Source organism: Epinephelus lanceolatus, chromosome 9 (assembly GCF_041903045.1).
Source record: "Epinephelus lanceolatus isolate andai-2023 chromosome 9, ASM4190304v1, whole genome shotgun sequence".
Classification (NCBI taxonomy): Eukaryota; Metazoa; Chordata; class Actinopteri; order Perciformes; family Serranidae; genus Epinephelus; species Epinephelus lanceolatus.
This window is the reverse complement of record NC_135742.1, coordinates 35,933,920-35,947,000: the sequence shown is the minus strand read 5'-3', so window position 1 is coordinate 35,947,000 and position 13,081 is coordinate 35,933,920. Positions and strand designations below refer to the sequence as shown.

General features: G+C 42.7%; 1 protein-coding gene across 1 annotated transcript in view; it reads left to right on the top strand.

The window, feature by feature from the left end:
* zdhhc8b (zDHHC palmitoyltransferase 8b) overlaps window positions 1-12,792 on the top strand; it is an 82,732-nt gene extending 69,940 nt beyond the window's left edge. The window contains exons 4-11 of the mRNA XM_033618896.2: window positions 365-537; window positions 762-864; window positions 2,565-2,656; window positions 5,141-5,273; window positions 6,526-6,631; window positions 8,035-8,141; window positions 8,302-9,368; window positions 9,906-12,792. Of these exons, the coding sequence (XP_033474787.1) occupies window positions 365-537; window positions 762-864; window positions 2,565-2,656; window positions 5,141-5,273; window positions 6,526-6,631; window positions 8,035-8,141; window positions 8,302-9,368; window positions 9,906-10,038 (1,914 nt within the window). The 3' untranslated portion in view covers window positions 10,039-12,792. The remainder of the gene's footprint in view (window positions 1-364; window positions 538-761; window positions 865-2,564; window positions 2,657-5,140; window positions 5,274-6,525; window positions 6,632-8,034; window positions 8,142-8,301; window positions 9,369-9,905) is intronic.
* Window positions 12,793-13,081: the final 289 nt, after the last annotated feature.

Genomic DNA, 13,081 nt, shown 5'->3' with positions numbered 1-13,081 from the left:
GAGGAAGTGACCTCTGCAGATAATTCGGCTCATGATAAAATCCTCCAGAACAATGAACACTGAAGGAATTCTGACCAGGGGAAGTTTCAGCTACTTGCAATCTGTAATCCTCATTGCTAAATACCATTAAATCCCCTAAATCTTACACACTGGACCTTAAAGTTTATTTGCCTTAATTTGTTGAGAGATTTAAACTTATGCCTTCGCAGGGATAAGAGATGATGCATAGAGCAAAACTAATAAACCTCAATTTACAATGACATCTAAAGCCCTAACCCAGATCAGCTGTAGTTCATATAATTTAATACCTTGATAACTTGCATAGATTTCCAGAGTGTAACTCTCTTTTCCTCTCCCTCCCCAGGACTTTGACCACCACTGTCCCTGGGTGAACAACTGCATTGGACGGAGGAACTACCGCTACTTCTTCCTCTTCCTGCTGTCGTTGAGCGTCCACATGGTCGGAGTTTTCTCCTTCGGTCTCATCTTCGTCCTCCACCACCGAGAGAGACTGGCAGCGCTGCACACCACTGTCACGTATCCTTTCTCTGCTGGAAATCTCACTTTGTCTATTTCTTCCTTTAACTGGACAACTTGGATGATTGATCATTTATTTTTGGACTAATGTTTCCTGAATGGACGGAAGTTAGTGCTACTAGCTTCCTCTGTTTGGATAAGTCAGTGGAGTTATTCTCACAGTACATCTGGTTGTGTTCTTGTGGTCCCGTATTGTTGTTGTTGAGCTTGACCGTTGTGTCCAGTCTGGTGGTAATGTGCATAGCGGGGCTTTTCTTTATTCCAGTCATGGGGCTCACAGGTTTCCATATGGTGCTCGTTGCTCGAGGTCGAACAACCAATGAACAGGTGGGTGCAGGAGCTGCTGACATGCTTGTCCTGAATGAACACACACAAACAGTTGGTCTGTTGTTTATCCAGCATAAGTCAACAGAGCTGTGTTGCTCTGCTTCACACTCTCACAGACTCAAACATTCACACCTGGAGCTGTCTGACTGTTGGCAACCATGCTTGTTTTAGTGGACCTTTGAATTAGGTGGAGAATTTTGACAAGCTAACCTCTGGTCACCACAGTGAATTTCTGGCACTCCAGCTGCACATACAGTAGAATAATACAGTCCAAGTAGTCTTTGTGGACAGAGGTAACTGTCATGGGGACCTATACTGTTTCTTTCTTCTTTCTTCTTTCCTATTTTTCTGTCACACATAATGTTCCGATGTCAGATGTTCATATTAATTGTTGTCATGGTTTCAAATATTGAGGTAAAGGTATGTAAAAATAATCCCTGTGAGCATGAACCTCAACTCTCAGGCAGCTCTGAATAGCTGCTGAATAGCTCTGACTGCTTTTCTACATTGTTTTCAAGCCGGTGTCAGTTGGTGACACATTTCCTTTCATGTCACATCACATGCAATTGTCAGGGAATGTATGTACATGTAGTCTTGTTTGCCAATGTTAATTTCTCCCTGGTTTTGATTCATTCCCGCTGGGACATGTCTGGCTGTGAAGACGTATAGATGCTTTTATTGCTGATATTTGATGGTAGAAATTGCCACTATACTGTTACAGTCATTTCATGGCTGCAAGTATGCTACACGTAGTTACATGCTAACATCAGGGAAACTTTTCTCGCTGCTGATCAATGAAAAATGATGTTGATATTTTTGTTGGTTTTAAGCGTTGCGTTGTTAAGTAACCAAAATCCAATGTCTTCCAAACATCTCACACCAATGTCATCTTGACGCAGAATAACGACACAAGGTATGGAGAACAAAACCCAATGTCTGGAAGACGTCAAAATGTTAACATCCACACAGCATGATATTTAAAATATCGCCCCAATTTTTATACCAACTAAAATTCACAATTGTCTGATGTAAGAGTCCAATGTCTTTCTGATGTCATACTGACATCCAATGTCAGCTGGGTGTAATCTTGGATGCTGATGTTGTTAATTTCTCCTTGATTTAGGATCATTTTCCTGCTTGAACATATAAGGTTTAGAGGTTTTAGAGATTTTGGTTTATAAGCTGTTATTGCTGACTTTTTGGGGTATAAAGAGGTCTTGACCTGGTTGCAGGGTTGCAGGTACGCTGCTGTTACAATCACTACAATCACTCCCTGGCTGTAATGACAATGCAGAGATGTTGGGCCTGGCAATGCTCCTGCAATGTTCCAGCACAGACAGCATGAGGAAAATAAAGTGTTTTTTGAACATTAAAGTGTGCAAACATGTTCTAGTAGAAACCCCAAATACAAATATGAGCTTGAACTTGAAAATGAGCACAAGAGGTCCCTTTAACAAAGACAGTAGACACACACACACACACACACACACACACACACACACACACAGAAGAAATAACAGATATGCTAATAAACAGCACAATTATTCCCAAACACAGTAATTATGTGATGCTTCAACAAAATTAATCACCTTCTTTGTATTCAAGCGCTGGACCTCTGTGTGAGTGTGTATGTTCATGTGTGTACATGTGTGTACACTGTGGCCTTCATTTGCTGACGACTCTAAACAACCTCTTCTCAGGTGACAGGCAAGTTTCGCGGAGGAGTAAATCCCTTCACTAAGGGTTGCTGTGGCAACGTGGAGTATGTCTTATGTAGTCCCCTGGCACCCAGGTAAGATGCATTATTATGCTGCATGTGTGTTTGTATGTACAGTAGATGCTTTAAGGGTTTTTATTCTGTTAGTGCACATTCAACTCTCAGTGATTTTTAATGAACAGTGCTGGATTTTTGCACTTGAAAGATTAGGTTTGTGTATGGTTATGCATATATACTGTATGTGTGCTAGGGGTGTGGCCTATTAAAGCCTGTGACATCCATGCCATAGCACCAGTGCAGCACCATGTAACTGCAATAATAGCACACACATACCTTGTGTGTATGAGTGTATGCACATGCTCTTAGGTAGCTGCGGAGGTGTGTAGCATGAAAACAGCCAGCAACCCTGGGGGAAGGCAGATGGCTGCGAGAATTGAATCACTCTTTAGAACAACAGTTAATGGGAGATGGAGCGCACAGCTAGTCAACGTGCTTTTTACACACACACACACACACACACACACACACACACACACACACACACGTACAGCATCACTAAAAGCCCGAACACCAGTTTTACAGCCTATAGGGACGAGATCCTTTCCATAAAAATCAACAGTGTGACCGCAGAGAGACGACAGCAGGTGGGGGTGAAATGCTGTGTTACAAGCATCTGCTGTTAAGTTGTTGCGTACTCCCTGGTGGAAGGTTTTTGATTTACTGAACCATTGACTCAAAGCATGTTGGACCAGACTGATACTGAATGAACTGTTATAAGAGTATTTTTTAAAATCAGTTTGCAAATCAGTCTCTAGAAACATGGATTTTTTTTATGTAAGGGTTGATTATTTTAAATTACTTGAAAAGACTGCCCAGAAAATGTACGGCATGTTTCACTCCCCAAGCATCCACGCCATTAAATATTGAAGACATCACACTGACAGCCCTTTTAATTATGAAAAAAGCCTGTAAGTCTCACGTAAATGCTGTTTTTCTGTCAGGAACTTGTATTTGAAATGTCTGTTTTTAAACTGTCTAACTAGTCAAATGGGATTACACAAAGTGGTTCAGTAATTTCATCATTTTACTCAGCCCTGTGTATCTGTGGAAAGCCTACATGGGTTGATAGTGGAGGAAAGTATAAGGTGCAGCATATCAAGTAGGAAAGGAGTACTGAAATTAGGGATGGGGGGCACAGGAGACAGGTCTCCCCCCAAATATGTCTTCCCCGCCAATAAAAACATGAGAGCAGAGGACTTTTATTATGCCTCCGTACTGGCAATAACCATAGCCGTCTGTCTGTCCTTCTGTCCGTTGTCCGTCGTCCGTCCCATTCTCGTGACCACGATATCTCAAGAAAGCCTTGAGGAGTCAACGTGGACTCAGCTATGAACTGATTCGATTTTAGTGGTAATATGTCAAAGGTCAAGGTCACTTTGACCTTGTCTGTCGTATTCTTGAGAACACATTATCTCAAGAAGGCCGTGAGGGAATTCCGTCAAATTTGGTACAACAACCACTTGCACTTGAATGAATAGGACAGAATTTGTTGGCTGAAAGGACAAAGGTCAAAGACACTGTGTCCTCACAAAACCTGTTTTGGGAAATAACTTGAGAAGTCATATCCTAATTATGACCAAATTTCACACAAATATCTAATAGGATATAATAATAAAGTGATGAATTTTTTTCTGGACATTACTTAACGTCATATATCAGGAACAGAAAGGAAGACATTTGGTCAGATCCTGATTTGGTCACACTAATCCTGGTGCCCATCTTGACTTTGAAACTGTACTGATTGTATTGATCTTCTGTGCTGCTGGGGGGAAGATGTGTGTGCAGCATCCATGTTTTCAAAGACATGGACGTAAACACGGAGGCATGCCACTACAAGGTGGTTCTAGTGTTGACAAAATTAAAGACATTTACACCATACATTGATGCAGAAAGGCACAAATTAGTGCATAAAAATAATCTAGAATGCAGGAAATTGAAGGTATATTATGCTGGTGTGTTGGTTACTTTTTGTGAACACGCTTGCCAGTGAAAGCAAAAGTTAAAGTCAACCCATGATTCAGTCTTGTTTTGCATTTTGCCTCGCTATGTGTGCATTTTTTCAGCGCTGTGTCACTTGGATGCCTGCAGCTTATGGTCTGGCACCTGGTTGCTACCTGTTTATAAAAGCCCCAAACTCACCTGAGCACTGTGTGTGCTACATGTCCATAAATGTCCCAAACACAAAAAAATGAGAAGAAAATTAGAAAATACAGACAGAGGGCAGAGTCTCTGCAGAAAAATACATTGCCCCACACTTCTAGTGGGTCATGAGAGGTGGTAGAGAGGGATTACTTCTGTATGAGTCTATACATTGTTTTTTTAGGAAAATCCTGCATGGTGTATCTTTAAATGTTTTATGCTCAACATTTTCTGACTGATGACTCCCAAAACCTGTTTCATACAGTGTGTGTGTGTCCCCAATGTTGAAACGAAACCTATGCCCTTGTGTATCTATATATATTTTATAACCATTCGTCCCTTTTGCCCATTTGTATGCAGGTACATGTTGGACCCCAAGAAAAAGCCCCATGTCAAAATTCAGCCCCCATTCATCAGACCTGACCTGTCAGACAGGCAAATCACCATCAAGATCAGTGATAATGGCATCCACAGCACCATCATCAGCTCCAAGGTGAGTTGTTCACAATTACTACAAGGCTTTTTCCTGTTATTTTCCTGTTAGTCCATCATCTGAGTGGCCTTCAGCTAGTCCTTGTTTTGCCAGGGTGTAACTGTTTTCTCTCTCTGTATTCCCATAGTCATAGTTCCCCAGTTCTGTTTCCCATTTTAATACAGGCTCACACTTAAACAGCATATAGCTCACTGAGGTCAGATATTTTAGAGAATTTCCTCATTTCTAAAACAGGATATTATTAGACACACGGCGTCAAAGCCAAGTGACTCATGTGAAACAGGAGGAAAATAAATGACTGTTTTTTTGACCCCAAAGGCATTTACTGTGTCCCTGTGGGTGATTTTAAAGGCAAACATGCCTCTAAAAATAATAGAAACAAATGTAAATGATTTAGAAGCCATAGCCATTGGTTTCAATTCACTCCATTTACTGAAAATGTTGACAATCAACTTGCATAGAATTGGAAATTGTTTGATGTCTGTACCTGTAAAATACAGCCTACTCATCTCATCAGCCTGGAGCACAAAGTGAAGAAAAGTGCCCTATTCCGTTTAAGAATAACTCTATAGTTCAGTTACTTTCTGATGTGTGGGTTAGATGATAGAGACAACTTTTCTGCAAGCTGAGAGTGATTCAGTGAATTTTCTGAGAAAATTAGAAAATTGTCTTTCCAGCAACATCAAAGTCTGTTTACGTGTGTTTTGGAGTACTACTGCACAATTCAAAAAAAGCTTTGTAAATCCTTTTGTGGCACCAGAGGGAACTGAAGTCTGATAAATTGCCTCAAGTGATGTCACTTGAGTCGGCGTCAGTTGGGACTGAAGTCTACAAGTTTGAAAATGAAAAAGAAATCTGTTCACGTGAAGTTAGACAGACCTCTGTAGCCTGCTGCTCATCTCTGGCTTCAGGCGTCAAGTTTTGACAAAGATGAATGATATGTGGAATAAAAAAAGGTGACATCTCTGGTTCTGCTGCATTGATTTCAGTCCTTTTCTGTGCAACAACGCTCCATTGAGTACAAAAAAACATTATCCAATACTGAGATCATTTTAACATTTCCACTCCATTAGCCTCAAAAATAAAATTAAGGTCAAGTTGAGCAGCTGCCTAGTGCAGCTTGGCTATACTACAACCGTCTGTGAGAGTTGTGTTGGTGCGTCCCTGGCGCTAACACATGCTCTTCTCTATTTCATCTGCTGTTCCCCCACCTGTTCTGGATGCTTTTAACGCGCCGCTCTCCTCCCTGTAGTCCAAAAGCAGCCTGGACGGCCTGGATGAGAAAGAAACCCAGCCGCCGCTGCCGCCCAAAGCTGACAGGTACAACCAGCTGAAAGGCCAGCTGACCTCCAGTGAAGGTAAGAAGCACAGGAACAAAGCGTCTCTGTGTTCACCAACAACCCTCCCTCTCTCTCCTGTCAGTCATCATCAATCCCATTTCTCTTTCCTGTCAGGGCTGGTACCAAAAAGAAATTCCCCAAACTCCCTCTGTACATCACAGTGTGGGATGTGACGTGCCTCTAGTTTAGCGTGATAAATGTCCGTCCCAGTGGCAGGTCAATGGTCTTTTTAATGCCAGGCCAGAGAATAGGCGTGATTTGTAGTGAGGAGGAAAGTCCTGTTCACTGAATCAGCACAATTTGTGGTACAATGGAGAGATTTCAGAGTGAATCATTGCAGTGTGAATAACCACCTTCTTTACTGGTGGCATGTAGCAATGAGGCTCTGACACATGGAGGGATGGGGGATGAATATCAACAGTCCGGACTCTTAACTAAAAAAAATGACTGACTGCCTTTGAATGTCATCTGCGTAAATTTGGAACTGTGACAGATCCTTTTGTGGTGGTGGTTTCACAGCTAAAGGTGTCAGCCAGCAGTAATGTCTTCTTTATACTGTTGCATTCAATAGTATGAAATGTCAATGATATATAGTGTGGACCTACAACAGCAGGTTCCCTCCAGAGGATCTCCAGTGTCATGGTGCATTATATCAGGGAGTGAACACTTTCTGCTCCTCCATGGAGCACTATCCCTGCCTGGTGGTACGTCAAAGTACTGCAGATGGTCTGAATGGATTGCTTCCCTTTTTAAAAGCAATTTAGAAGACTCAGAGTTTGTTGAGGTAAGAGCTCTTTGTGTATCCCTCGGAGACACATAGAGAGGTTTCATGCTTTGCTCTGGACATAACATTAACTTCATGTCTTGATCGTTTTTTTGCAACATCACAGTCAAGCAGTTGGGGGCACTGCTGGAAGGCAGAGGGATTTACGAGGGGGTTATTACTCCTCCTTCCGTCAGAGGTGGCTATTACTGTATTTAAGAGGCTGTGGCATGCTCATTTTATAAACTAGAGGGAAGGTAGTGGTATCTTAAGGCTCCAAAGTTTGGCTTAAATTAAAAATTCAGTTGGCTTTTGGTTTTGGTGTGCCACCCCAAAATTTTCAATAGCCCGATCTGGCCACTGTGGGCGCCAATGCATCAAAGATGGACAGCTGAATGTTGAAGGATTCAAATGTGTTCCCTGTCAGTCACAGACTGGGCTCTTTCCATCCGACTGCTCAGCCTCTCCTACTCATTTTCATTCTGTAGGAACAGTGATGGTGTGTGTTTCAAGAATTCAATCACTACGCCCTCTTTACTCTTACAATAGAATCCAACTCTGAGGTTTCTCCCAGAACTAACTTTCAATCAGAGCTGGTGTAATAATGTCTATTACCTCCACAGTGTTGACTCTGGTCTTGTGTCTATGTGTGTTGTAGAGAGTTCTCTTTCTGGTAAGACCCACCCTTCCACTCCAGCCATGTACAAATTCAGACCGTCCTTTGGCACCATGCCTAAAGTCCACTACCACACCGCTGGAGAGAAGGTAAGATGTGATTTGTTTGGCAGTTATGTATGAGGTGCATTCTGTGATTAGTAGCTTTACCCTAATAGTCAGGGGTTTATTGCCTGGTGCAAAAGCTTCAGTGGCAATGATTAAGAACAAGGACTTCATTCACATTTTCATTCTGCTGTTTGTTCTTCAGATTGTAATGCCAGATGACCGGAAGACCTCTGCCATCTTGGAAGAGGGTGTCCGTGGACATGACTACCGATCCGAGCCAAACCTGGATCTGCCTGAGTACACCAACGCTCCCCTCCACCGCACCTTCCAGTCCTCTCCCCTCCAGCTGGACTCTGACCCCATCAACTCGCGCTCTCTCAGCCTGAAGCAGGGTCAGCGCCGGCCGGAGAAGGGCCAGCTCCCAGCCCTGCAGCCACAGACAGTCACCTCCACCCCATACAAGAGTGTCTTCTCGCCCAACACGCTCTCCAACCGTAACGGCAGCTTGTCTTATGACAGCCTGCTCAACCCCACCATCTCCCCAGCCGCTGCCAGTGAGTGCATGGCCCATCGTGGTATGCCCTCCATGGGGTTCCACTCGCCCTACCTGCCCACCAAAATGTGCCACATCCGGGAACCTGAAATGCAGAGGCACCAGGTCGCCCCCACCTACAGTCCAGTGATGCCGCCCAGGGGGGTGGGCAGACAATCCCCCCACCTTAGGGAAAGGGACCCATCCCCGGTGCGCTACGACAACCTCTCCCAGACCATCATGGCCTCCATCCAGGAGCGAAAGGAGATGGAGGAGAGGGAGAAACGGCAGGTAATGCACGGGCGCTCCCAGACCCATATCTATGCCCAGGACTCTGGCGTGTTTGATGGGGGCTACGGCCTACCCCCCAATACTTGCTACCAAGATGGGCCTCGTGGCCCTGGCTCCAGAGGCCCAACACCCCCGGCCTATGGAGGCTCCAGGGACAACCTGATGGGGGTAGGCCTAGTGAGCTATGGGCAACGAACCCCTGTGTTGCGTCATGCCGGCTCCACGCTGGGCCGCGCCCCTAGGACTTCATCCACCTCCCTGCATACAGATCACAGTAGCAGCAATAGCAGCCAGAGCAGGGCCACTTGCCCTGAGGGCCCCTATCGCTCCCCAGCCCACCAGCCCCGCTCTCCTGCTATGCCCCGATCCCCCTCCTACTCCCACCAGAAACTCTCCTACATCAGTGCCCATGAGAGGACAGACTCACCTCGTCTGGGGGGCCCAAGGTATGAATCCTAACGTTACCGCTGTGGGACTGCATGCATTTACTGAGCCATTATGGACTGTTGGGCACTGAATGTATTTCAGCTGGAAAACACACAGACAGCAATTCATGGGCACTAGTGTACTAGTCCTACTTAAAGAAACGTGTAGCATTTGTATAAGGTGTATGGTATTTGTCCAACTGTTCTATTTATTCATGTTAAATACTGTCTGGTGTGAATTCTTTCATGTTCTGTTCTGATTTATATGTTTGCCTTTCTAGCAAAATATCATTTTTTGTATTATTTGATGAATGAATAAAGTTGTATAACTCTCCATTTCTTTTTCTTTTGCATGCTTTTCACCCCCTCGTCTAACATTCCCAAGCCTATTGCCTCACTAACAAGCACACTCCAAGTAATCATCCATACTGCTGTTCTGTTTTTGTCATTTAAAATGGTCATGATCCGAACTACTAACCTGCATGTTCTAAATGTCGTATTATTGTTTGAATCTCTTTGGTATTTAGTCATTTCTTCTGTTCTTCTCTTTCCACTCAGAGAGGCCATGAAAGTTAATGGGCAGATGGACTGCCACCCCAGTGCCCAGGGTCCCACCCTCAGCCCCAGTCGCCACAATAACGTCAAAAAGGTGACAGGAGTAGGAGGCACCACATATGAGATATCAGTGTGAGCAGGGACATCCACCTCCAACGACAACGGCCACCCTGCTGCAAAGAGATTCTCTCCTCTCTGTTGTTTTAGTAAAGTCTAGATAACGGCCAGTCAGGGGCAAATAGCACTCCCTGTTTGGGAGTTACTGTCCAATCAGAGGAACTGTCTGCTCTTGTGTGGGTCTGTCTAGCCAAATGCCTGTGTGTGTTCATACTTGAGGGGCTATTTGTCAGTTGATACCGCGGTCGCAGTATGTATGTGTGAGGAGTGTCTTGTCGTTAACATTTTGTGGCTCATCATCTTGGTCGTAAGAATGGACCGTTACTGTTATTACCGTTGTCTCTCAGCTGTGGTCATGAAACGTACATTGATCCAAATGTCACACATACTTTGCTCCAGCAAGTGCTGAAGGCTGAACAAAAACACTACAGATGAATTAAACACTGACACCCTCACTATGGATCTCTGTGAGAAGACTAAATGTCCTTTACGAGTCAATCGACCTCAAGAAGTCAAGGTGCTTCACATTAACCTGTACTGTTCATGCCATCTCCAGCATGTTTGGTGGAGTTATGATGGAGGACTGATCAGTTAGATCATCTGCATTTGCAGGCAACGTGAGACAAGTGAGGTGAGAAGCTGGGAAAGGAAATGTCATCGTATCACATCTGGTGGCTGCATTCCAAATTCACTGAGAAAGACTTTGCTATTGATTAAAAGTAAAAATAAACTTAAAATCTGTCTTTGTCAAAAGGAAATTTCTCAGGAATGAATGCAACCAGCAGAGATGCTAGATGATATGAATTCATACATGATGAACGACTCCTTTGTGTCAATCAAGAGCAGGTTTTTAGGGCTTGAATACAGCTTAGCACCCTTTATTCCCTTCAACCAAGGTGCAATACATCATCACAGACTTCTGTTTAAGTGAAGTTCAGTTAGGCGACTTCAACATGACCCATGATACAAGTGCTGGGCAGATACATAAGCGTTCTGAAAGATCAGAATACCTCATCCCAAGAGTGCAGAACCAGAGTCCAGCCTTGCACAACCAAAACAACTTTCTGTTTGTGTCTAAAAGAAGAAGATGGTTAATTGTTTAGTGTGTAAGTTGTGTTGTAATCATAGGAATGGAACGGTGTAGAGAAACAACCCATTGTCCCATGTAGTAAAACAAGTGATCATCCATTCATTATTTTGTAGTTTTTTTAATGGGTTTGTTTCCTTTTTATATAGCCAACCTTTCAAAAGCTATGTTTGATACATCTTTTTTATACAGATACCTGGAATGGATGTTTTATTTTGAGTGGAGTTTTTTGTTGATAAATTATAAATAAATGAGATGATGATGGGTAAAATCCATAAGGTAAATATAGCTTGGTCTACCTTGCAGTGTACAAAAAATTATGTATGATGAAATGTAATTACATGATATGTGATCTGAGGAAGCAAAATATTAAAGTCACAATCACTGACAGGTGAACAGTCACATGATCCACAGTGTGCTGAACACAAGTCAAGGAATGGGCTTTCAGTAGATGCTGCCTTGAGATTTCAGTGCCAACACAACAGTGGCTACACAACGCAGAATTTCTCAAATGCATTGACTGGGTGACATCATGAAGACTGAAAATGTCAAATAAATCCATTTACAGCAGCTGTCCGGTACAGCTCCAGTATTACACACCACTCAGAGATGCTAAACTTTTCTTTCATTTTTACTCTTAATTGAAAGTCTGCTAAAAATGAACTGATATCTAAGTGGAAGGTTTTTATTTATATTTTGCAGCAAACCAACATGAAAAAAAAATGCCAGAATTTACATGGATGTTAAGTGGTAGATTTGGTCCGGCTACATTTGCATGAATAAACCATTGTTGCCTTTTTGAGAGGAATAGCTATGTTCCATACACAATGAAATGTGGCTCGTTGAAACACTATTAGACATTAAAGGACATGAATGAAAATTAGTGTTTTGTATCGAGCTGCAAATGGCAGGAGTTACACTTGTGAGCAAAGATCTGAAAGAAAGGCCAATTTACAAGGTAATAAATGCTTAATTGTGAAATGACATCACTTTATACAGGATCTTTTTCCTTCCCATTTCTGATGTATTCATAGATTACTTTCTCCAGAGATCAGAGTGTAAAGGCCGGTAGCTGTGGTGGAGTCTTGCTTTCTGACAAGGTTGGATGTTACAGAAACTTGCTGTAGTTACAACCTTCTGGCTAGTATGGTCTCCCTATTAAGGTCTCACCCAGCTGCCTTACCATGAACACAGTAATGTGAAGCAACAGGATACTCTATTCAAGTCATGTATTTCTGAACTGTTAGAAACTGTTTCTGTTGTGAGGCTATGGTATACGGGGATACTTTTTGGGCAAGTCAGATGGGTGTCAGTCAAACAACTAACTGGAACATCTTGAAATAACCTGAACAAATTGATAGCTGCCGAGTTGCCTGAAAAAATACCCCAGTCTATCATGACCACATATCAAAACACTATCGATGTCATTCCTCTTTAAGATGACTGCCATTAGTCCACTGTTCTTTTTTGGGATGGACATCACTGCAGGTCAGGGGCCATTCCTGACAGTCAGTAATGAATCTGTTTTATCAGCCATGAGCTGATATTTGTTTTCTGAAACTCAAATAGAAAGTTCAATATGTATTAAAATATAGAATATACTATAAATGTACATGCGTTCCTATTTTTGTGAAGAGGAAATATTTCCCAATGACCTGAGCGGAGTAAATAAAGTTTCCAACTCTTTGAGTGAATGAGATTGATTCTTGTGAGTTAAGATGGTACAGTTTGGTACACCTGCACGACACTGATAGAAAGTTGTTTTATAGTCCGTAGATTTTACTTAACACACTTGATTGACATTTTAAAAGTCAAAGCCTCTGTAGGATTGCTATTTTGCATGTAACCCAGTCACATGATCTTCTCTTATGTCAGTATATATATATATAAGTGTGGACTCGAGTCACATGACTTGGATTTGTTGAGTTTATACTCAAACTGACAAAATCAAAAGGACTTGCAACTTAAATTGGAA